We start from the raw sequence: 25026 nt of genomic DNA on the forward strand, positions 1-25026 counted from the left end.
AATTGCCTATTTGGTTTTTGCGAAGCTGATTGTTTTGATTTTTTATTTTTGCGAGTAGGAGTTATTTTTCTATGAGAAAATTGGAATCACCTTCAGGTGTCGGGTATTTGATTTTCCGGATGATAACTAGGATCAGCTTGGCAGCAAAACTGATCCTATGCAGCCACTTTATTGATTGCAAATAAACACGAGGAAGGTTAAACGCTATCTATCGCTGTCTGAACCTACAATTGCAGGTTATGCAAGAGAGTTGACATAATGAAACGAGAGATTGTCTTCTTCCTGCAACTTCTAAGCTTAAGCCTCGCGGGATGATTCACACATCACAACCCGCACACGGTAGAAGTTCCCGTGCTATTGCGGGGAGATGGAATGTTCTACCGAAAATTGCATTATCTAAGGGCCAATTCATTGTTGCAAAAAAATGCAGTTTTGCAGGTTATCTAAACAATAGTGCTTTAGTGAGAAGAGCAAGTATGAAAGATTCCACGTTCATTGTTCTAGTGTAGATATAGTCTCTTGTTGCGTTTAAATGTAACTAAATATTAGCAACTTTCTTAGTACACTGGGATATGGAAAATTCTTCGGAAGAAATGTCTATCATGCTTGCTTTCTCAGATTGGTATGCTATCCGTTTTAGCATGAGCCATAACTGTGACATTATGGAAGGTGTTTGAATTAGTTGCTCATACCACCATTTTTTATATCAAATATTAGAGATAAATCTACTCTTAAAATTTTAACTGTTATGGCTCATAGCACACAGGTAATATAATTAGAGACTATTTCAGAAGAACAAGCAAAAAGAAGAAGCCATTTATCTGTTATGCAATAGTTGTGCGTGAATATTTGTAGAAAGATCATCAATAAAATCAGATTTAAGTTCAGCCAGGTTATGAGGACCCTTTGCGATAAAGATCAAAAGCAGAACTTTAAACCTGAAACAGTCTGGTAGCTTATACTTTATTTACTAGTTATCTGGAAATATCATGCTTTTCTCTAATCCATAGAATCTGCTCATTTGACATTTGCAACCATTGTCGCTGCCAAATGTAGTAATTTTATATTGATGCAAAATTTCGTTGAAAAAAGTTTAAAATTTTTTTTTACAAACTAATGTGATTTTAACAAAGTATATAAACCTGGATTCACCATGAACATGATAAATTATCCATTAGATAACAGATAAACAGTTTTAGAAATATGGATGAAAATTTTGAAACATTAGGCAATAGTTTGTTGGCAGATATCGACAACAGTGGCGATATTTTACTCACTTATGCGTTTCCCAATATTGATGACATTCAAGTTTTTCCTTTCAAGGTTCTCGATGATTATCAACGTAGAGTTCTTGAAAGTTCAATCGTGTTTGGAGTTTCAATAGGTGCTTGTTCTGTGATTTTACTTTTGTTATTTGTGGTGCTGTATAACAACCGAAAGAAGAAATTATTCAAGTCTTTTCTTTTCAACTTGAATGCTGCTATTTTGTTAGTATACATCATCCAATCAGGATTAAATCTCAATTATTTAATGAGTAGATTATCATCTCCAAGTTTCTTCATTACTGGAGCTTATTATGGTGAATCATTTGCTATGACGGATACTGCCAATGCCTTTAGGGTGATTTTGGTAGGGTTGGTTCAAATTTCATTAACTTATCAAGTTTACATTATTTTCAAAGGTCATAGGTTGAATATATGGAGTGTTTCAGCTACATTGTTTTCAACATTGTTCTCAATAACAGTAGTTGCCTTTACTATCAATTCTGTTGTCCTTGCCCATAGGAAGAATTCAGCTTTTACTCATGGTCAGGAGCGTAATTTTGTTTCTCTTTGGAATGACTTGCCTGTGTGGTTATTCTCAATTAATATCAACATCATGTCGGTATTGTTGATTTTGAAACTAGGAATGGCCATTAGAACAAGAAGATACCTTGGTTTGAAACAATTTGATGGATTACATATTTTGGTGATTATGTCCACACAAACTTTGATTATACCATCAATCATTTTATTCGTTCATTATTTTGGCATTTCAAATGTTGGTTCTATGCTAGTAAAAGTCAGTATGTTGTTGATTGTATTAACATTACCTTTAACTTCACTTTGGGCACAAACTCAGAATAATACCGAGAATATTAATTCGTCTCCAAGTATGTCCTTCATAAGAAGAGAAATTTCTACTGTTACCACGTTCAGTAATAATAGAGGAGGAAACACTCTGAATTTGGAGAAGAAGCCATCTTCTACAGTACAAGGTATCATATTCCCGGATTTATCAACTAATCCTGGATCTGCTTTACCTTCTGCTATTGAACAATTGTTGGGCGAAGGAGACGACACTATTCTGAACCCAATTTCCTGGGAAAAGATTTAAATCTATCGCTGAATTGTTTCTATATATGATAAAATTAGATATTTATTATAGTTCTAATATATGGTGAAAACTCCTCTAACAAAACTTACCCCATATTAACCATTGTACTTGGTATCAAGTGATTGGTTACCTAGGGAATAATTCAACATATCATATTTAATCACGCTACCAAATTCAAAAAATGGCAAAAAAAATTCCCCCGGGAAAAACCGCACACAATTTTTTTTTTTTTTTTTGATCTTACTCTTTTCTAGATCACTCATAAAGTCCAGCCCCAGCAACGATGGTAGCAGAGCCGGTACAAGCAACTGTACAAACCCTCAAACAATTGTATTCACAAGCAACAGGTTTCATAGATACCCAATATGACAATGTTGTGAACTCTGATCTTTACAATAATTCTTATGATAAAATCACCAAGTTGAATCCGTTTGGTGAGACTAATGGGTCAATTATATCCATTGGTAATCCGCCACCACCATCACCACCACCATCACCGTCACATTCTGCTTATGGTGCATGTTCGAGAATGTATCAGAAGGTATATGATCTGATTAATGAGAATAGAGCTAGATATATTACCTTGTTTAGTTGTGTGGGGCTTGGTGGCGCCGCGTGGTTGATATACAAGAGAAGAAAACGGAATTTATCAGATTCAGCCGAGAAACGTCACAAGAGACGTGTTCCTAAGTTGACCAATGGTGCAAGAAGAGATGTTGTGTTGATTATTGGTTCTCCTACGGAACCATTAACCAGACTCATAGCACTTGATTTTGAAAAGCGAGGATTTATTGTATATTTGACTATCTTGGACGAGAATGATTCGAAATACATTGAATCTAATCCAATCACTGACGATGTTAACTATTTAAACTTGAATGACAAGAAGGGCAATATGGAGACTCATGTTTCCACTTTTAATCAATTATTGAAGTTGCCCGTAGTTCCATTCCCCGGAGCTGAAGCACACACCCTAAATCTTGTTGGTGTGGTATTTGCTCCTAGTTTATACTTCCCTATTGGTCCTATTGAGAATATTGCTATTAGTAGCTGGGCTAAATTGAACGACAGAGTGATGACATACCTTAAATTGCTTTCCTCAGGACTTATTCAATTGGTTAGAACTCAACAAGCAAAGTTGATATTGGTCAACCCTAATATTTTGAGTGCATTGGATATGCCATACCATGCACCTGAATCTATATTCCAAAATCAATTGAAACATTTGTTCACCACTTTAACTAGAGAATTGAGTTCACATGGAATCTCAGTGACTCAAGTAAGACTAGGTAATTTGCATATTCTGAATCAGAAATTGTCGTCGGGACCTCGAATTGAAAGTTTAGTGAATACGGAAGTTAGAGCATGGACTTCGGAAATGAAACAGTTGTATTCTGACGATTTCTCAAGATCTCAATTCAAAGCCAATCCAATAAAGTCAACTGGTGGTAAGGGAACAAGTTTACGAGAATTATACCATCTTTTGTTTGATTTGTTGTATAGTGAAAAGAGAAATCCTCCAGTTGTGTACTGTGGTACTGGTGCTAGAGGGTATGATTTGATCTGTAGAATTTTCCCTGAGTCATGGATAGAATGGTTTTTGAAATAGATCTATATTTATTTAATCTTGTATAGTTAATTTAATTGTTCTCACCAAAACACTTTTGCAATACCCTATTTTTTGCAAGTGCTTACCCGGCCATGGAGCTTTTCCCACATCGCAAACAAAAATTTTTCTAGTGGGTAAGAAATTCCAGTATAAATTTCTTCATGTTTTCTTCTTCACCTCCATGTTCAAAGATTCGTCATCGAAGCCTACAAAAAGACTTTTACAAGTCAATCAAAGCTTTGGGGAAAGTCTCCTGTCACAATAGCGGAAACGCAATGATCTATCACAGATTTCATTGACGGCGGTTTACATTCCCATTTGTGCTGATATGTCCTTGCTTTATATCTCTTTGATTTCCTTACTCTTTCAGGGTGGGTCGGATCCTGTTGGCTCTATTGTTCCATGTTGTGAATTTCTTGATTCTGTGTTTTTGTTGCTAATCCATTTGGATCTTGTCTTTCTAGCTCTGGCAACTGATGCACAATTGAATGTGGGATTATTGCACAGGTTCAATATACGGGGTTAACACGGACCTGGTTCTTAAGGGGTCATACACGGAGATGTTTGCTTTTTGGGTGTATTTTGTGCATTGGGAAAGTACGTGCCGTATTACGTTCCTGAATGGGTTTATTTATCTCATTTGGATGTATTCCGGTATCATTTCTCGGAATGGTATTGGACAGTCGACATTGGGATCTTGCGGATCCTAAACGATAGTCATGACGAATGATCGGTATGATTAACGCAATGGAGCTTATTCTTGATTCATGGAGGTCCCCCCCCTTTTCACAAAAGTCTGATGCAGAGTTTAGTGTATAAGATGCCAGCTCGTGTGTGCATAGTCAAATATGCCAGACTTCAACTTCAGGTGAAGTTGTACATGATTTATACAATTTCTGTTAATTTTTTTTCAATGAGAAAACTTTTCGTATGATGAGACATCCAAGCAAACATAGAGTCAAGCTCTGAACCTTTACCATCACCGTCTGGAAAGATGGCGGGATGAGTGAAGATGAAGAGAGTTGCAATTTACTCTGATTGAAAAGTTATTCTCAAAGAATTATGCAGAATTTGAATAAATGGTGTAAACAGAGAAGAGGAATCTGTAGAAATAATATCGATATTAATAATAAACATAATAAATATATAAACCAAGCAACCCAAATCTCTATTCAACTTTCCAATGACTAGTCAAACTATTACCCCCTTTCGAAGAACCATCATTCCCCAGCAACTCAACAGCATATAAAAGTAAAGTTGTGCCCATATTCACCCAATTCCAAAATTGCCAAGGATGAACTATAATCAGGGCACTTGCATCTGTCGAACTTAGCTCGCCATATAATGGCCATAATTGTAATTCGGTACCCAATTCTCCAATGTAGGATAACATCAAGTGGGTATACACTGCGATTATCAAACATGGAGCATATGCATATATTATTCGGATCATGGCTGAAGGTGGCTGATGGTGGGGTGGTTTTAACCGGAATGATTTCTTTCTTCTGTGCAGACGTTTAGGATCGGTGGAATTCGCTTTGGAATTAGGTTCAGTTTCATTAGACATTCTTGACAATGATGTGCTTGATGCCTGTCTTGATCGTATAGTTGGGGTCTTTGGTGGAGTAACTGAAGGGTATGCGGCTGAATGGTATAATGTAGGAATAATCTTGGTGGCAGCATAAAATACTCCAATTCTATAGGCTAATTTCAAGAACAATGGGAATGGCAATTTTAAAATGGCCATGATCAAGAAATCCCAAATTCCTTTGAATGATGCGGGTAAGGTGGATGCTAAGAATGGAACAAGTTCGGAAATTGGGTTCAAGATTGATGGTGGGATTTTGGGGATTTCATGACGTAAATTAGATGTGGCTTGGGTTAATAATGTTGCTAATGTTTGAGAAGCATTTTCAGACAAGATAGGAAATGTTTCATATATGCATCTTACAATATATGCAAATAACAATGAAGATTCAATTATTGAGCCTTGACCACTGACTATTCCAAATAATCCTAGCCCAAAAGTTAAAGTAACTAATGATCCTAAAAGCGAAGCACTAGCAATGTCAATTGAGAATGGAAACACATAGATTCGACACAAGAAATATATCGCAGCAGTAATAATCGAACCGCTTCCAATCAACGATACAATCAACCACGAATCTGATTTATAGATGGTTAACCAATTCACGGTTTGACCAATTGCTTGTATTAACAACAATGAACAGAACCCTTCTAAAATAGTAAACACCGGGGTTGCATTTTGTAACATGACTTTCCAAAATGCAAGGGGATTGAAGTATTTATATTCGTGAGATGCTTCTTTGGCATGGGCAGCAAAATAACTCAAGAAGAATGTCAATAAACTTGGAATGATAAAATGTTGACTGTAATAAACGATTGAAATCCACCGGAAGTACCTCGTTCTACGAGCCATTATTCTGATGGTGGTTAATATGAAATAAATAACAAATGTAGTCAAGGAAAAAGCCAATCCACATTTGACTCCACCAACATCAAATGCTAACGGGATAGTCAAAATGACCAACACGAGGTATAATGTGGCGAATATGCCTCGTATGAGGCTCCCTATTCTATCTATGATTTTCATGGATGTACTCTAGTATGTAATTTTTGTGGGGAACACACTAACCGAAGGATAAAGATACGCTTATAACGCTAGGAACTGAATAACAAATAGAATTTAACAACTGTCACCAACATGGAGCTCCAATGAGCTTAAACAATTCAGGTCTTGTCTTTTCTGCTTTATTTTTTTAAACAGCAAATCTGTCAAGAAGGAGAATCCGATACAAAGACTAACTTATATGAAAATTAATATCAAGGAAAGAAACGTAAGATACAATTGAATGATTGATGTGTTGTGGTTCCCTTTGATTGCTTGTTCTTTCACTTGGAATCCGTGGATTAGGAGTAAAATTGGTTTGTTATTTTCATTTTATCTTTAAAGAAAAAAAAAAAAGTTGTAGATTTCTTTGGTGCGTGTGTGACGATGATGGTGGTGATGTTTCTACGTCAAATTACAACACGTCACGGCTTTTTGACATTAAGCTTTGCGACATAAATTTGTCAAATATCAACTCCTAATTTAAATATGTATTTCTATGTATAAGTCTATCTATTTTATATGAATTTAGTATTCAAGTTCTGGTGCTATTGCGTTCTTTAATATCTTTTTCAATACCATCTCCAGCGACATTATGTTGTAAGCAATAGTTAAAGCTTCCAAGTATTGAATAACTTCAAATCGACAAAGCAAGTCAATATCTGCTAATCTCCTTATAGGAGTTAACCCATAATCTTCTGCAGTACATCCATCAGGGAATGTTATCATTCTACTTCTTGGAATGGCTGATGCTGTAGAAGTTCCTGGCATAAGAACATAGTTTGATTTTGGTTGGAAAGAGCGAGTCAATCTGTGTAATGAGTAAAATGGTTCCATCATTGTGAAAAAAAAAAGCTATATGTGTTTGTTGTTGAATGGAAAGGATCTGTTGCAATATAGAAACTATAACTTGTATTTATATCAATCACTTTCTAATTATATTCGAGTTACATTTCAATCCCCAAGACTATTTGAGCGGCTGCCTAGTCTAAATTTAGTTGGTTACCCCTCAGTCATCACTAAATGATTTGTGGTTGTATTTCGATATTTTATAACGTCAGGCAGTAGTACTAGTCGATATCCTATTGTTTGGTTGCGCGGCGGGGTTCTAAAATATTTCCGTATATGCATGGATCAAATAGCGCAAAAAAATATGACGCAAAACTGGCACCAAATGCAGAAATAACGCAAAAATGCAATAGGTTTACGGAAAAACTTTGCTTCTAGATATTCCTGAAACAATAACATAGAACCATCCCTGGCTCAATATAATCCGAAAAAGAAAAAGGGGAAGAATTCCAATTAAGGGAATATAAAGCCTGATTGTGATGTAATTTATACGGCTTTCCTATAGTGCCGTTTCTCAATCGTATTTTAAGTAGAGATAACTTATAGAGATATTTTAGCCACCTATTAAGCCAATCATATTTTATATCCATATCTCAGTGAGGTTTTTTTGCCGCTTAGTAAGTCAATTAGGTTACACCCATAGAGATGTTTTTGCCGCTTAGTAAGCCACATTATGCTTTATCCCTGAAAAGTGACACGATAATGCAATTCCAAAAAAAGTTGCTTGCTGCGATAGGTGTTTTTCCTAATTTTAGTTTTATACTTTATACCTGGACTTAAACATGTGAACGCAAAGATACTAAAGGGAGTGCTCAATTTTCTGAGCTGTGCTTCATCACAGGTGGAGAAATGTACCTGTAGTTTAGACGTCGTTTTCTTTTCTAGATACATTGAAAGTTACTAGAATTGGAATTTCTAAGAATGAACCAAGAAGTATCAGATAATTCCATAAAATTAAAACAAGGATTATGCAAAAAACAAGTTTCTTTTTTTAGCTGAATATTCATTATTAAAAAGCGACTACTGAAAAGGAAACTAATTACGAAACTAAAAATTGACAGCCAAGTTTGCATATTTCAGTCCTAGAGAAAGTAGTGTTTACCTTAATTCAGTAGTTACTGAAAAGATTCTGATTGATATAATTGTTGTTGGTACTGACCATCAAAACATAAATAAGGTTATTATCGAACAGAATTATTCTAAGGCTATGTTGAAGTAACCTGAATAAACCATGGATATGAAACCCAAATCTTGGTAAATCCTTTCTGATTTCACACTACTATAATCATATAAATATGACCGTAAAAGCCCATAATTTCGACTAGAAGTAATACTTTATATCATTAGAACTTTAACATGAAACTCATTTGAGTAGTTTTAGCAACTTTTGTTACCCTGATCTCAACAGAGATTCTTAGTTTGAATGGGGGGAGGGGGGTGCCACTTGGCAAATATAATACAAGAGAAAAGAGAAGGTGATTTCCTTGGCTGCTTTGATGTGAAATATGAATTCAAGAAATACAAACTCCCCTAGCAATAATTCAGAGATATAGGCAATATCAAACCAAGTAAATTTCTTTGTGATAAACCCAACGAATGTAAGTTTTTGCAAAATATGCAGCTATATAAAAGGAATAAGGTTCAATTACAGTGGTAGTTTATAGAACATAAAACATCTTTGATTGAATAAAAGGTAAACATAAGTTAGTAGTGAGGTAGTACAACTTTGATAGATGAGGTTTCCCCAACTTTAAATTTAAAAGGTGCACACTGATTTACTACTGCTACAACCTATCAGGGCAGATCATTGGGAAACAAAATTCACGATAGTAATAATTATCTAGTAGCTATTATAATTGAGGATCTAGCTTTTTTAGTTCTATAATTAGAAGAGTTAGACTGATGTTTTTAAAAGGTGCTCTTGTTAGTTCAATTATTGTAATTATTAATAGACCCCTTTTTAATTATATGTTCCAAAATTATGATCAAAATCTAACTCTGTCAAAATAAACTTTAGGTTGAGTTCCATATTACTTGGCATATACAAGAATAACTAAAATCAGTGGCAAAGTAGAGTTACTCGTTTGGATAAACCCTATATTTCTGCACATGGTAAGCTACATCATTAGTACATCGTGTCGCTTTTATGCACAGTATAGAAGTTGCAAAAACATGTGAACAATGGTAATAAAAGCAAAGGAAACCAGTGAACTGTAAGCAAACAAGACAATCTATTAACAAATCAAACCTTTTAGATAAAGTCTTCAAAAGGAAGCTTTAACCATATCTTGCCAAGAATTTCGCTGAAATAAAGGGAACCGATGACACATGCATTTTCGCCTAAAATTTCTTTTTAGATTTTCGAGCTACTAAATAGACAATATATTTCTATATACAGGGAAGTAAGTCGGGGGACCATCAGCCATGTAGCAAACTAAGTTAAGATTAATATTTAACAGCTTGTTGTGTCTGATTCATGCTTTGTTCTTTCCTCATACACTAATATTATTATAGCAAATTGCGTACAGAAATAAAAATTTACTAGTTTTTTTTTTTCGATTGAATTTTGGATTTATTTTAGAAATATCCTACACAATACCCTGATAAGTAAAACGTTATAATAATAAGATAAGACAAAGAAATATAAATTAAATATTAAAGACTTAGACTTCCAGAACCTTAGTCTTAATACCAATCTCTTTGATGTCAGCCTTTTCGTGTTCACTGTCATCGGACTCTTCAACATAAACAGCTTTTCTTTCACCACCCAAATTAGCACCTCTGTTTTCAGGACCAAGCAAGATAACAATTATCAAGTAAACCATAACAGCAGCCATAAAGATAGCCATAGTTTTACCATAGTCATAAATTTCCTTTGCAGGATCGATAGGGAAACGTTCCCCGAGAGTAGCTTCAATAGTAGAACTAGCAGAAGAAACCAAGTTACCTAATTGGTACGAAACACCGGAAACAAATGCACGGAATTGTGGTGGAGATAACTCAGAAAGATGGATAGGAACAACCGACCAAGATCCTTGGACACCAAATTGCATAAAGAAAGCAGTGACCCACATTGGTTTGAATGCCCATGGATAGATAAAAGCACAAGTAATCACGTTACCACATAAGATAGCAGTTCTTCTACCAATAAATGTGGACAAGTGACCAATAACAATACCACCAGCAAGAGCACCCAAATTAGCACACACGTTAACCACGGTGGAAGCATCGGCACCGTAACCGTATTGTTTAGTTAACATAGTTGGATATAAATCTTGAGAACCATGGGAAGAGAAGTTGAAACCAGTCATCATAAGAATCAAGTAGATGAGAATCAACCAGTACAGTTTAAGGGCAGCCTTGGCTTGAGATTTGAATTCCTTAACCTTGGATGATTTATTCATAGCACCTTCTTGGAATTTGGCTCTTTGACTCAAATAAGCGTCGGTTTCTGGGGTGAAAAATCTCCAAATAATTAAAAGAACAGGTGGACCAGCACTGAACCAAAAGAGAGATCTCCATCCCTTAGGAGTAGTATCGACAAGAGCTCTTTGAAAAATGACAGCCAATAAATAACCAAAAGCATAACCTTCTTGGAAAATACCCGAAAGAACACCTCTTGCCTTAGTTGGAGCATCACTAAGGGCTTCAGCAGCACAGATACCAAAGATACCACCCATAGCAACACCAAACAAAGCTCTAAGACCCAAGAATTGTTGATATGTAGTGACAAAACCAGTACCTATTTGAATAACAACCAACAAGAACAAATTAATCATGTAAGGCCATTTTCTACCTCTAGTATCACCAAGAGCACCAAAGATAATAGCACCAACAGTTCTCAACATTAAAACCAAAGTAATACCCCAAGAAACATCTTTAACACTGACGTCTAAATCTTCAGCAATGTTGGTAAGGTTTAAGGAAGTGGCGAAAAAATCCAAAGCATCCCAAGTCCAAGCCAAGAACCCTAAAAGGAAAAAATTCCATTGGTGCAAGTTCATCTCAACCAAAGGCTTAAAAGGGTTAAGTATTTCATGTAATGAATAGTGGGAATATTCATCTCTGCTAACAATAAGCGATGAGAGTCTAGTGGAGAAATAGCCTCTGATTGCTGGCCAAGTAAAAGAAGGTGGATGAATAACATGTTTGTCATCTTCCTTAGCTTCAACAGGATTAATACTACTAGTGTCTGAAGTCATTATTGTTTGAGCGATGGTACGAATCTGTTACTAGTAGTTGGAATCGATATTGAAAACAAAAAAAAAGAAGTTGCAATCTCACTGGGGGAACGTTGCTCCATTTATAATAAATTTTTTTTTTACATATCTAGGCATATTGAACTGATAAAAGTCTCAATACCATACACCTAAATGACCAGGCTACGTTGTTAATTATTTTTTTTAATCCATTGTACTTTTGCTTGCCCCCCCAGAAATTACTATACTCTATACTTCCTTTCTTATTGTCGCGAAAAAAAGCCAACAAAAATAAAATATTTTTTGACGCTTTTTTCTGCAGGAACTCCTAAATTCTCAAGAAAAATTTCTTTTGTCAGTTTTATATTTTTTATTTTAGTTTTTTTTTTTGAAATTTGTAGTCTGCCGTAGCAATCGACACTGGTTGCCTCAGTTAAACTTTCAATAATTTTTTTTTCGCAATCTGTACATCGAGTGACTACCATCTTACTTTTCAAATTAAGCCATAAATATAAGGAAAAATTATCCGGATTTAATTCGTAGTTAAGAAAAGTATAATCAAGAAATAACACTCTCTAAATTGAGTTTTGGAGGATGTAAATCAAAGCGTTGGGCGTGTTAATAATCCAGGCGCCTCCAAAACCTTAATTTATTACGAAACGGGGTAAACATACATAGGTAGCCGTGTAATATGCCTATCTCCCCCGCAATATTAATTTGACTTATCGGACTTTTGTACGGGATAATAGGTTGCGGAAGATCCTGCCCCTCCCCCACTTCTAATTGCCGTAGTTTTAAACTGAAATCTCCTTGATCAAGTGGAACTCCGGGTGTTACATCATTGTTCTTTGCCCATTGTTTTTTTTTCGCAGCGAGGTATTTGGTTTTTGCAAATTTGTTGAAAATAGTCGAGACATATCGCCAAGAGCGGAGTAGAATGACATCACTACGTTGAGCTATTACTAATATACTTTCAAGCTAAATGTACTCTTTGAATAGGTCATTTCCATCTTACTGGGATAAAAGAATTTGCTATGGGTAGGTATATCTCGGGAGAACTATCGGAGTAGAATAACAAGTGGCTTCGTGTTGAAGATTGTTTCCAGTCTGACTCCGATCAATTGTTCCGTTTATAAATATGCAACTTAAAACAATCAAATGGTGTTTTTTTGGGCCATAAGATCGAACACCAACCATACATAGCTTTGACTTTACGTAATGAATATCTAATTCTTGCAGACATTCAAAAACCATGCAAATAACTACGTGTAAGAGAAAAAAAGGTCAAGCATTGGCAATCTCTTTGATTAGTTGTTTCTGGGATCGCCTGGATCTCGCCACATTTAAGGTTTTCCAAGAAAAACCAGTATTGTTTCAATTTCTTCGGCTACATGATTTTCTTCACCGTTCAAGATACACACATTAAAAATGAATGCGTTCTGTGGACATCAACATCCAATTATAATAACTACATAGGACCCCTGTAATTCCTCTTCGGAGCTCCTAATTACCTCCCCATTTGTTGATTCTTGCAGAACAATTCTCACGGCATTGTGATTATCCGGAATATATTAAAAAATATTTTTAGGTTCCTGTAAATTTATGCAATAATAAAATATTTTTTTTTTTGGAATTCTTCCCCCCACCGTTTCATCCATCCACCAAATGATTTTAGTAATCTCTAATTTATAAAATGCTATTGTTAGATAGAGTGAGGAGAACACATCAAATGAAATCTTACGGAAGAAGGCGGGTGTCTCACCGTGTGGTACTGGTTATTTCAACGTTCGCCTTAAATTAATGTCCGGAATCGCAAAATTTAAGCAATCTTGCATATTTGAGATTGGTCACATTAGAATCGTCACATCCTTCCCATCACAGGCTTTCAGAAGAAAGCTTGTCATTTCAGAATGTTAATGATCGCTATATTTGGTATGTTAAAGCACAAATTATTCCCTTAGAGTTATCCGAGGGTATTTATAAAGCTTGTTTAGTGGGAAAAAAAATGCGCTCAAAGATTTGACAATATTTTATTTTTTAATTAAAAATAACGCGGTTGCAAATATACACAATTTTTTTCTTGGGGTAAATATCAATTAGTAATATTATAGGACTAACCCGGGATTGGAATGAATTCTCCACATAACCTGAAACAGATTCATTTGTAGTTGTATTTGGTTCTATGTTTGATTGCTTGGTTTTCTCCATGAGAAGCAAAATATGAATGGTGTACCCTTTAACCAATCGAATTAGTAGATTCTACCATGGTATGCGACTGTAAAAGACCACAGGAGAACTAGAACAGCTAAAATGTGGTATAATTTCGCATACCTCAGAAATAGAGCCATCTTAGAGGTTAGAATAACTAGAATAGATCACAAGTAGTTAAGAAGATTCGACAGCTAATCTATGAATAATAGTTAAACAGAAAACATGTAAATAACGAATAAATGGTTAACAATCTCAAATGAACAAGGTACAAGCATATGCCAACAGCACCCTTAGAGGTAGCTTCTTTTGGTGTAGGTACTCTTCAAAACAACAAATTTGATTTCCCAGCATGTAAATTAATTAAGCTCTTTATCAAGCAACGTTTTAATTTTATCAAGGTATAATATATGGCGATTACAACATTACAACATAAAATAGCAATGCACCAGTTATGTTCCGTAAGTTCTCTCTTGTCATTTACTTTCTATGATCAAGAATGTTATGGCCCGGGCTTTTTTCATAGACAATCTATAAATACAGACACAACATGGTTTGCTAAATCCAACGGATCAAACTATTTATAACTTTCAGTAAACTTAATCATTCCTTTTAGTTTATTACTCCAAAAGATTCAACCATCTCAAAGTAGAGGAGCCATAATCTACATCAAAGTTTTCAACCTCACTCATACTCAAGTTCAAGTGAAAGAGATTGGAATTATAACGCATATAAAAACAGGGGGAGGATTTCAGAGTAACACTATTAATTCAACTCAGACTCAATTTTAACTGGATTAGATTATGTGGTTAGACTCAATAATTTAAACGTGTAATCTTGTTTCTCAGTATGTGCAAGGTCTGCAAATTCACAACTCAGTACCAATAACCACTACAATACCCTTTTGATTCAACTTGGAACAATTTCAATTTGGTGAATGATGTCGTGAATTGAGCATATTGAAAATCGACAAATACAGAGTACTTCATGGACAAACGTATCTTAAGGCACCTAAATATCGTATCCCATTTGGGCCAATGTGATACGGGTAAAATGCTGAAGCTTCATTTTCTGTTCCTGAGAACTCAAGATGTTTTAATTTTTTGAAGAACAGGATTCTCAGTCAAGCCTTTGAAGTGAAGTTTCTAAGTCCAAGTTTCTGAAGATTAGGGTGCTAAAAGGATCATGGAACATCTGTTAGAGTATGTATGAGAGGGATTAAATTTGTCGAAATGAATTCAAATTCTTTCAAGCTAGTAAATCATAACAAATACTTAAAGTCTTTACCGAAAAAGACGGAAATGATCTAGATTGACACAAAACATATCAATCTTACTAATCCATTCATGACACCATTCAAAAAATTCTAAATTCTTTGAAAGTGCCACCATGTACAGCTGTTAATTTTTATTAGAATAATATCAGGTATATAATACATGAAGCGATAAATTTTATCTAAACTTCTCCCAATTCCACAATTGTGTGGTATATAAGGTCGGATTAGAACACCGGTGGGGATATTGTGAAGCAAAGTTCATTAGATTAATATTTATCTAGTAGTAACCAGGTATTTTCATCAGGAGATGTCTTAAGGAATTAAATTTGCAAGTGCCACTTAAGCGAATTATAGATACGAGTAATGTAATTTTCATAAAAAAAGAGGAAAGAATATGACTATGAATACAGTTTGCCATTTTTCGGACATGATGCCAGCTTCTTTAGAATAAGTAGAATGGAGTCCAAGAATGTACTAGATGGAATCGGTAAGTGAATCCGCGAACAAGAGTAATTAAACAGGATTCTTGTTATGTAAGTGATTGTAACACTATGCAGTAATCTAGAAAGCACAAGAAAAGTCTAATAAATATTACTGGAAGTAAAACAAATGCCATAGCCGAGTTTGCAACCATGTAATCTTCCTATCCGAAAATGGAATACCAAGTCAAATTATCTAAAACCCTGAACAAGACCCCATAGATAGCTTCATAAATAAATTTATCAAGTAGTTTATTGGATACTGACTTCGCTTTGACATAACTGGCCTTCTAAGTATCCCGTTATGTAAAACAAAAATGATTCAGAAAATACAAATATACCAAATAGAATCAACTATACAACAATATAATTTTCGTAGACTATAGTCTATATATATATATATAGTATACGCGCTAACAATAGTGGGAATGTAAAACTACCTAACTTTTTTTGCTGTCAAAGTATCATTAAGGAGAAAATAAAAATACCCCACAATTAAGGAAACCGCATACCGAGAAATCATCTCTTATTGCCACTTTACATTTTCTCCTTTTTTATTTTCTTGAAGAGCCTAACCATTCCTTGGCTCTCCTCATATTGTAACGTAACCTGTAGTCATGACCATTCCTTGACTATCCGCGTTTTCCCCTACGGCATTAATCTTCGGTCTAGTCCCAAAGGGGGATGGATACCACGGTAATACAATTATAGCCGATTGTATCCCTAAATCTAGTTGGCATTATTCGGTATATAAGGGAGTATATCGGTAATCAGAGGATGGATATAACCGAAAAAAAAGTCGTTATCAGGTGACGTTGCGATAAGATAGGGAGGCTGTTTGTACTTCTATAGATTTGCGTTGGATTACAATATCTTCAGCCTGACATCACCAGATGACAGATTGTTACGTATCGATAATTATTACAACCGAATCCAATTCCATCACAATAAAACCATTAATACATACATGAAGACATTTGCTTCAAAAATAAGCGGGCTTTTTTTTTGCCAATGCAAGGCAATAAAGGTTATAGGGTAAATTTCTTATCCTCCGCCAATAGCCGATAAAAATTGTGTCCCCTCGATTTATTTTTGTTTGCTGCAAAAAAAGTAAATACAAAAAAAAAAAAAGACAAAATATGACCACAATCACAGTTTTACGGAAAGGCGAATTAGGGGGGTAATTATCTTGTCCGAATTATTCGTCAATTATAAATACATCAGATATTACCTCAAGTTTAATATTACCCAATTTGTCTTTTGGTAAGTAAAGCGTTATGACTCCTGTTATAGAAACCATACAAGATGGAGAAAGCTCCATCAGCCCAAACAACTCCGGTGTATGCTCACCAGTATCAATTCCTAATGAAATACATCTAGGAGAATATCTATTTCTCCGTATAGCACAAGCTAACCCTAAACTTAGGTCAATCTTTGGTATCCCAGGTGACTTTAACGTTGACTTGTTGGAACATATGTATTCGCCTTTGATTGCCGCCAAGGATATGAAGTTTGTCAATTGTTGTAATGAGTTAAATGGGGCATATACTGCAGATGGATATGCTCGTACCATTGGTGGGTTAAGTTGTTTGATTACCACCTTTGGTGTTGGTGAGTTATCGGCTATTAATGGTATTGCTGGTGCTTTTGCCGAATACGTGCCGGTGTTGCATATTGTTGGTGTCACCACTACTAAACAAGCACAACAAGCTAAGGATGGAACTGAAGTTTTGAATTATCACCATTTGGTTCCTAGTGTTAATCCATTTGATTCCCCCAATCATGATGTATATAAGAATATGGTCAATGGAGTGTCGGTTATTCAAGAAACATTAGGAACGGACCAAGAGTTAAATGTGGAGAAAATTGATCGGGTATTAAAGAAGATTATTCAAGAGTCTAGACCTGGTTACTTGTTTGTCCCCGCAGATGTTTCAGATATTTTAGTTCCTTCTGTGTTTTTGTTTATGAATCCATTCAATGCCGAGCCAAAACATAAGAATAGTGCCAAGTCCATTGAAGTTCTTGATGATGTGTGTGACACTATTCTTGAAAAAATGTACAAGTCAACCAAACCTTCTGTATTGAGTGATTGTTTAACTTCTAGATTTGGATTCAAGGAACAATTGGATCAGTTTGTTGATTTACTACCAACTAGTATAGCTAAATTATTTACCACCAATATGGCTAGAAATGTTGATGAAACAAGAGAAAACTTTATTGGTGTGTATCATGGAAAGGGTTCTTCTGATGATGGTGTTAGACAACAGTTGGAGAATGAAACTGATTTGTTGGTTACTTTGGGCTATTTCCATAACGAAGTTAATACTGGTGCTTATTCGAGAAACCTTACTGATATCAAAGACATTATCGAAGTGCATCCAGATTATATCAAAATTAATCACCAAGTATATCACATTAAGCAAAAGGATGGCGAACGTTTGTTTACATTAGGAGATTTGTTATCTGAACTCACCTCAAGATTTGATCCTACCAAGTTTGCCAATCATACACCAGTACCTATGTACTCCTTTACTCCTGGTGCAATCTACAAACAATCCTCCAACGACAACTACTTTATCCCACAAACCAAAATCATTGACCATTTAAACACCTGGCTCAAACCAAACGACTTATTAATCATGGAAACAATGTCATTCTCATTTGCTCTTCCCGATCTTAAATTCCCCCGAAACTTGCAGTTACTTTCTGCCAACTTCTATGGATCAATAGGATATGCTCTTCCAGCTACTTTTGGGGCCACCATGGCCATTAACGATATGGGATCTAATCGTCGTATTATCTTAATTGAAGGGGATGGTGCTGCACAAATGACAATTCAGGAATTGTCAAGCTTTATAAGATATCAAGGTGTTCTCCCCAACATGCCAAAGATTTACTTGATTAACAATGACGGGTATACTGTTGAACGAGCAATCAGAGGTCCATATAGATCATACAATGACATCAATGGTCACTGGAAATGGACTCAGTTGATGGAAACATTTGGTGACTCAGATAGAATGCGACATGATTCTGTTACATTGAAGAATGTGGATGAGTTTGAAGGGTATTTCAATGGTCATAAGAGTAGCAATAATTCTCGTTTGCAATTTTATGAAATTATTGCTGGGAAGTATGATGTTCCTGAAAGATTTTCCAAGCTGTTATGTAAGAAGTAGTGTATATTTATAGTTTAGAATATATGAAAAATATTTATCTTAGACTTTGGTTGTTAATTCTTTTCCAATTGTAGGGTTTGCAATGGATAAAGTATTTTGCACCTGACTGAATATTTGGTAGCGCACAGTATTCCATTATTTTCAGAAAACAAAAAAAAAAATAATACACCCAAACAAAAAATTGAAAGACAACAGCAATTCTTACAACCAACACATATCATCAGCAAATGGTAAGTCTACTGTCAATCAACTTCTTTTATCATAAAAAGTTACTAACAGCGCATGCATAGTCCGCTTTATTCAACTTTCAGTCATTATTACAAGTGATATTACTATTAATCTGTACCTGTACATATATCCATGAATTATATCCAAAGTTGTTCAACCTGCAAAAGACAGGATTATTGAGTGTATTCTACAAGTTCGCTAGGATAGGTGAACGATTAAGTCCTTATGTCGCAATTGGATGCTTCATAATGGCATTTAACGCTTTGCTGGCGTAAATCTACAAAAGGTATTTAGGGGTTTGTAATTAATATAATATTTAAGGTTCTATCTAAATTCATACGATTCATTGACGGAATTACACAATACTGGTGCTCTTTCGTTCCCGACAATTCTTTCCAATGTCACGGCATCCCATTTCGAGAACAAGATTTTCACCAAGGCTAAATCCAAGTCACATTCTTGTTTGAAGACGGATTTCCCAATGAATCGGATGAGCTCCTTGTAGAAGACTGGGTTGGATGGTAGACCGAACATAACTAATGTTTTCACTCCAGATATTTCAAATCTTCTGAAGTAATGTAATCTTTCGGTGTACAATAAGATCTTGATTTTCCCACTGGTGAATTGTTGTCTTGTTCTGGTTAATTTGGACTGCGAGGTGTATTCGTCAATAGACGCAAAATTAAACTTGGTGTTGGCTTTCAAGTGGGATTTAACACGAAGATAGTCAAAATATGAAGGGATGAAAATCATGATCCCGTCTTCGTATGAAGATGACTTTAATAATGAAGGCAAGATTGTGTTGGTGAAGAATTTAAATCTTGAATCTGGGTCCAGCATTGGACTAGGACTCTCGAATCTTTGAAAGATTTGTTTGATTTTCAATCCAATCGAGTTCATAATACTGTTTTCTTGAGTGATTATTGGTTTAAACTTTAGCTTACCAGCTAAATTGAACGATTTATGTGAAATTAAATTGTTGATCATGGGTGTTTGAAATTCGGAAAATACTAAAGTTTGACGTAATAACTTTGCTTGATCGTTAATGGACCACATTCTAATTCTACTGAAATCTGCATCATGGAATTCTTTAGGAATTTTATTAACATATTTCATCACTGTGTTGACGTGATCCCAACTTTGCATTTCAATTTGGTTTGCACGATCAATAATCAATACTTCAATAGAGGAAATGAAATCATATTGACGTTTCTTCTTATCTGGATTTTCCAAAATCATTGATAATCCAATAGGTGAAGCCAAGATAATATCAGATGAATAGAATGACGAGTACAATTTAAGTGACTTACGAGTGAATTTCATCCCAATGCAAAAGAAATCGTTATTGTTTCCCTTGAATGCGTCTATGAAATCATCAGGTTTGTTATTTGGTGGTTCAGCGGGAGTATGGAATTGAGTAGTGAATTTTTTCTTGTTTTCCTGTTGTTCAGTACCCGATAATTGAATCATGGTTTCTACTACTTCATAACATGCTTCTCTAGTAGGCAAGAGAATTAATACTTTTGGTCTGGTGAATCCTTGGTCACGATATTCTGGTTCTTCATCTTCAACCTCTCCTTCTTTGCTCTTGAGTGATTCCCTATAGCTGTGTAACTTTGTTGTGTTTTTCAAAATTCTATCTCTGGTTTTATAAATATGATTTAATGCATGCAAAATGTATAATTTTCTATATTGGGTGTTTTTGAAGTGCTTGTATTGATAACTGACATCAACATAGTTTAAAATTGGTTCCAACAAAGTTGATTCCAAGTCAGTTAAATCCTCGGAATATTCTCGTTTATAAGCATCCAAAACTTTCTTCTTGATCAAGTAATCATCCAAGGAATTCACATTGGATAATGGTCTAGAAACAGATTCACCGGGAGGAACTTGCAACATAGAAGTCAAAGACAAGTCATTCAAGACCTTCTTATCAGTAATGTTCCATTTCTGATTCTCCTTAACACAAAGCTTTTCTTGCGATGCCATATAGTCATCCAATGGTTGATTAAAATGAACTTCGTATGGGTCTTGATTTAAACCTTTGGGGGATTCTTCGTCTTCGTCAACAAAGTCAATATGGTCATCTACATCTTCATCTGCATCTTCTTCTTCCTCTTCCATGTTAATTCCAGCTACGTTATCTTCTTCTTCTTCTTCTTCTTCAACTTGTTCTTCAGTTGATTGTTCAGCTACTCGTTTCTTAGGTTTATGTTCCTTATGATCAGACTTTAACAAAGTCAAAAGAGCATTATAGACTTGTCCCTTATCAAACTCTTCTTCTTGCTCTTCTTCAACTTCTGGCTCTTCTTCTGAAGATTCGATCTCTTCTTGTTCCGGTTCTTGATGATCCCGAGGCTTTCTAGCTGCAGTACGAGTAACAGTTCTCATTTGAGCACGACCATGTTTGGTTCGTTTAGTCAAATCAACCACATGGTCGCCACGATTGTGACTCTTTCTCTTGACTTGTCTGGCCATGATGTGTGTTGTTGTAAGCAAAGCTTAGGATTACCTGCTCATCGGAAGTACTGAAAAATGTATTCTACATGCGCACGACCATGGTCCAATATCAACGCGCGGAAAATGACTCGCTATTTCAAGCACTTCCGTGGACGCTATACAACATCCACTAGTCACCCTTTAGCACATAGAAAGATATCATATTAGTGATTAATCAAACATACAAAAGCATAACCTAAGATAAATTTGTTGGATTCGCACAAAAATAAACCAGTAATTGACATATCCGCCATCCAATAGATTCTTCCAAATTTCACATGGTTAACTATACGGACGATCCATTTCAAATGGATGAAGAAATACCAGAGTATTATTCCGGTAATGATGTATCTCCAAGAAGCAAGTCCCCTTCGTATATCCCAGAACTGAAGGCCTCATCCCAGAATAGCCTATTGCAAGAGATTACTCCGCGATATTCAGAAATTCTTAATCATAAATTGCAACAGGATAACAACTTGATACGATCACGGATCGAACAGTTAAAAATGGAAGAAGAAGGGGTTAATACTACCACTACAGAAGAAGAAGAGGATGCTCCGAAGTATGAAGAGGATATAGACGACAAACTTGATGTCAATCTTCAAAAGAAGTTACAGCTCGAGTATGAGAAAACTATGGACATGGACCAACCATTAACTCCACCAGAAAACTTTGCTCCTATTATAAATACGATCTATCGAAGTTCGTTTCCACAGCCCAACAATTTTTCATTCATAAAAACGTTAAAGTTAAAATCGATACTATGTTTGATTCCAGAGGAGTATCCTCAGTTACACACAGAGTTCCTATCCCATGAAAACATCAAATTATTCCAACTCGGAATGTCAGGGAACAAAGAACCATTTGTGAAAATATCATCCGACTTAATCACAGAAGCCATTCGCATAGTACTCAACCCGGAAAATCAACCCATTCTCATCCATTGTAACCGAGGAAAACATCGTACTGGGTGTCTAGTTGGTGTCATACGAAGATTACAAAACTGGTCTCTTACAATCATATTTGACGAGTATAGGAAATTCGCTGCTCCCAAGGAAAGACCAATGGATCAACAATTTATTGAACTATATGATGATACAGAAGCAATCAAATATTGCCAACAATACAACCTTCTCCCGTTGAAATGGGATAACTAAAGTTTATAGAAAATCTATTGCAAAGGACCTTCCTTTGACCAAAAGAATTTACGTCCGTATATGGAACTGTTTCCAAGTGCTAATATGCTTAAAGCCGCTGGGCTTACTTTACCTCTAAATATACTCTTGATACTGGCACCTCCATTGACTATCAAGTAAAGGGTTGACCAGGCGAAATTGAACCCAGCACCATTGACTGGTTCTCCGTCGTACATTATCCATGCACCTAACAAATTAGCAGCTCCGAATCCCAAACATGATACTCTGGTAGGCTTAATAACTGCTGTCTTTACTTTCACTCCTCCTCCTCCAGAGCCAGATACAGTATGGGTTACAGCAGGAAATGCTCCTTTTAGAAGTAACAGACCTCCAAATACTAATGCAGGGATAGGAGTTGATGACCATTGGTCAACTGTATCAATGATTGATTGTGGATTAGACATTGCCTTCTGTAGTCAAGTAAAAGAAAACTGGTTTGCTTAGGGAGTGAAAATATGGAGCAAATGAAATTCCTTACAGACAGGAAAAGTGTTGCAAAAAAAAAAAAAATTAAATGTAAACAAACGACTACGTATAAGCTTTCACTAAAATACAATATTTATTTGAATGATATCAAAACTAATATACATAAACGAATTAAACAATCCCTAAAGACCCATCTAAGATCTTTCACCTCTTAATCTTCTAGCTAATTGGATATCCTTCTTTTGGATAGTAACTCTCTTGGCGTGAATAGCACACAAGTTAGTGTCTTCGAATAAGGAAACCAAGTAAGCTTCAACGGATTCTTGTAAAGCACCAATAGCAGAAGATTGGAATCTTAAATCAGTCTTGAAATCTTGAGCGATTTCTCTAACCAATCTTTGGAATGGCAACTTTCTGATCAATAATTCAGTAGACTTTTGGAATCTTCTAATTTCTCTTAAAGCAACGGTACCTGGCTTATATCTGTGAGGCTTCTTGACACCACCAGTAGATGGGGCGGACTTTCTGGCAGCCTTGGAAGCTAATTGCTTTCTTGGGGCTTTACCACCGGTAGACTTTCTTGCTGTTTGTTTAGTTCTGGCCATTTTGTTAAATGTTAGATGATAAGAAGAAAAGAACGAAATCTAAAACCGGATATAAAATGGAAATCAGGTTAATTTATATAAAATATTTGACAGATGGTTCCAAGCGTCACGAATTTGTTGTTTGGTAAACAAACATAAAATTGATTCTTCGCGGGGGGATTGTTTGGTATGCGCCGTGAGAAATAATAACAAAAGCGAAACTCGTATGAAGATCTTCGCGGATTTCTTTGTTTGTGCGTGTCCTAGCTACGGGTAAATTTCGTTTTTGCGGTGATATTTTTCAGCACGATCGGATTTTTAGTGTCTTTTCAGGGGCACAGAAGAAAGTTTGCGTACATTTGGGCATGCCTCAGTATAAGTTATTAGTGCTAGTGTGCTCACATTTACGCTTGCAAGACTAAATATGTTCTTTTTCGCACACACGAGAATCGAAAAGCTCGACAAAAAGTGCTTTATTTACAATACTACAAAATACTCGCATCTATGCGTAATTTGTATACCTGAGAAAAGCATCAATTTTGGTGTTTTTTTCATTGTAAAAGCCACAAAAAATAAAATTCCCCTAACAAGCGCGTGCGCTAAAATGTAAAATTGGATGCGAAATTCCCGTCACAGTTTGCAACGACGCATCAAAACAAACAAATAATCAACGCTTTTATGGGGCAAAACAAAACATGGGCCACAAAGACACCACTTTTTAATTTCAAATCTGAGGAATAGAAAATTTATAAATATAACTTAGATTCTCTGATAATTTGCATTCTAGTTTTTTTTATTTTTCTTATCAGGATTAGTTATTACAACTTTCTTTTATAACAACTTAATCAAATAATAATCAACAATGTCCGGTAGAGGAAAAGGTGGAAAAGGTTTAGGAAAGGGTGGTGCCAAGAGACACAGAAAGATCTTGAGAGACAACATTCAAGGTATTACCAAGCCAGCTATCAGAAGATTGGCCAGAAGAGGTGGTGTTAAGCGTATTTCTGCTTTGATTTACGAAGAAGTCAGAGTTGTCTTGAAACAATTCTTGGAAAACGTTATCAGAGATGCCGTCACTTATACCGAACACGCCAAGAGAAAGACTGTTACCTCTTTGGATGTTGTTTACGCCTTAAAGAGACAAGGTAGAACTTTGTATGGTTTCGGTGGTTAATCGATTTGTTGAACAAGTATTCATCAAACCTTTGGTTCATCTTATGTATTTTTAGCGTTTATTTCAATGTGTATATTAGTAATAAATACAATTATTAGTGAATGTTGTTATT

General features: G+C 35.5%; 12 protein-coding genes across 12 annotated transcripts; 6 read left to right on the top strand and 6 right to left on the bottom strand. All coding sequences in view use genetic code 12, as the record gives it.

Moving 5' to 3' along the window:
• Nucleotides 1-1203: 1203 nt before the first annotated feature.
• On the top strand, nt 1204-2376 carry STE2 (alpha-factor pheromone receptor; the record flags this gene model as incomplete). Its single annotated transcript, XM_007373515.1, has 1 exon — nt 1204-2376. One exon carries the CDS (start codon nt 1204-1206, stop codon nt 2374-2376), a length of 1173 nt encoding a protein of 390 aa, XP_007373577.1.
• A 270-nt stretch (nt 2377-2646) lies between these two features.
• SPAPADRAFT_59401 (uncharacterized protein) lies at nt 2647-4029 on the top strand (the record flags this gene model as incomplete). Its single annotated transcript, XM_007373516.1, has 1 exon — nt 2647-4029. One exon carries the CDS (start codon nt 2660-2662, stop codon nt 3983-3985), a length of 1326 nt encoding a protein of 441 aa, XP_007373578.1.
• A 130-nt stretch (nt 4030-4159) lies between these two features.
• On the bottom strand, nt 4160-6919 carry SPAPADRAFT_59403 (uncharacterized protein; the record flags this gene model as incomplete). The annotated part of the gene is made up of 1 exon (XM_007373517.1): nt 4160-6919. The coding sequence occupies one exon, from the start codon at nt 6423-6425 to the stop codon at nt 5154-5156; it is 1272 nt and encodes a 423-aa protein (XP_007373579.1).
• A 180-nt stretch (nt 6920-7099) lies between these two features.
• Nucleotides 7100-7434, bottom strand: SPAPADRAFT_59405 (uncharacterized protein; the record flags this gene model as incomplete). Its single annotated transcript, XM_007373518.1, has 1 exon — nt 7100-7434. A coding segment is annotated over one exon (236 nt), but the record flags the coding sequence as incomplete, so codon positions are not given.
• Nucleotides 7435-10008: 2574 nt separating this feature from the next.
• SPAPADRAFT_148328 (uncharacterized protein) lies at nt 10009-11717 on the bottom strand (the record flags this gene model as incomplete). Its single annotated transcript, XM_007373519.1, has 1 exon — nt 10009-11717. One exon carries the CDS (start codon nt 11663-11665, stop codon nt 10127-10129), a length of 1539 nt encoding a protein of 512 aa, XP_007373581.1.
• A 5185-nt stretch (nt 11718-16902) lies between these two features.
• On the top strand, nt 16903-18807 carry ARO10 (phenylpyruvate decarboxylase; the record flags this gene model as incomplete). The annotated part of the gene is made up of 1 exon (XM_007373520.1): nt 16903-18807. One exon carries the CDS (start codon nt 16903-16905, stop codon nt 18805-18807), a length of 1905 nt encoding a protein of 634 aa, XP_007373582.1.
• Nucleotides 18808-18990: 183 nt separating this feature from the next.
• SPAPADRAFT_148334 (uncharacterized protein) lies at nt 18991-20028 on the top strand (the record flags this gene model as incomplete). Its single annotated transcript, XM_007373521.1, has 2 exons — nt 18991-19037; nt 19098-20028. 2 exons carry the CDS (start codon nt 19035-19037, stop codon nt 19308-19310), a joined length of 216 nt encoding a protein of 71 aa, XP_007373583.1.
• On the bottom strand, nt 19360-21513 carry SPAPADRAFT_134197 (rRNA-binding ribosome biosynthesis protein; the record flags this gene model as incomplete). Its single annotated transcript, XM_007373522.1, has 1 exon — nt 19360-21513. The coding sequence occupies one exon, from the start codon at nt 21511-21513 to the stop codon at nt 19360-19362; it is 2154 nt and encodes a 717-aa protein (XP_007373584.1).
• A 153-nt stretch (nt 21514-21666) lies between these two features.
• On the top strand, nt 21667-23152 carry SIW14 (putative tyrosine protein phosphatase; the record flags this gene model as incomplete). The annotated part of the gene is made up of 1 exon (XM_007373523.1): nt 21667-23152. The coding sequence occupies one exon, from the start codon at nt 21813-21815 to the stop codon at nt 22689-22691; it is 879 nt and encodes a 292-aa protein (XP_007373585.1).
• On the bottom strand, nt 22706-23134 carry SPAPADRAFT_133363 (uncharacterized protein; the record flags this gene model as incomplete). The annotated part of the gene is made up of 1 exon (XM_007373524.1): nt 22706-23134. One exon carries the CDS (start codon nt 23132-23134, stop codon nt 22706-22708), a length of 429 nt encoding a protein of 142 aa, XP_007373586.1.
• A 181-nt stretch (nt 23153-23333) lies between the features above and the next one.
• HHT2 (histone) lies at nt 23334-23762 on the bottom strand (the record flags this gene model as incomplete). The annotated part of the gene is made up of 1 exon (XM_007373525.1): nt 23334-23762. A coding segment is annotated over one exon (412 nt), but the record flags the coding sequence as incomplete, so codon positions are not given.
• Nucleotides 23763-24547: 785 nt separating this feature from the next.
• On the top strand, nt 24548-25014 carry HHF22 (histone; the record flags this gene model as incomplete). The annotated part of the gene is made up of 1 exon (XM_007373526.1): nt 24548-25014. The coding sequence occupies one exon, from the start codon at nt 24603-24605 to the stop codon at nt 24912-24914; it is 312 nt and encodes a 103-aa protein (XP_007373588.1).
• Nucleotides 25015-25026: the final 12 nt, after the last annotated feature.

The sequence above is a fragment of the Spathaspora passalidarum genome (genome assembly GCF_000223485.1).
Source record: "Spathaspora passalidarum NRRL Y-27907 unplaced genomic scaffold SPAPAscaffold_2, whole genome shotgun sequence".
NCBI classification, from domain to species: Eukaryota; Fungi; Ascomycota; class Pichiomycetes; order Serinales; family Debaryomycetaceae; genus Spathaspora; species Spathaspora passalidarum.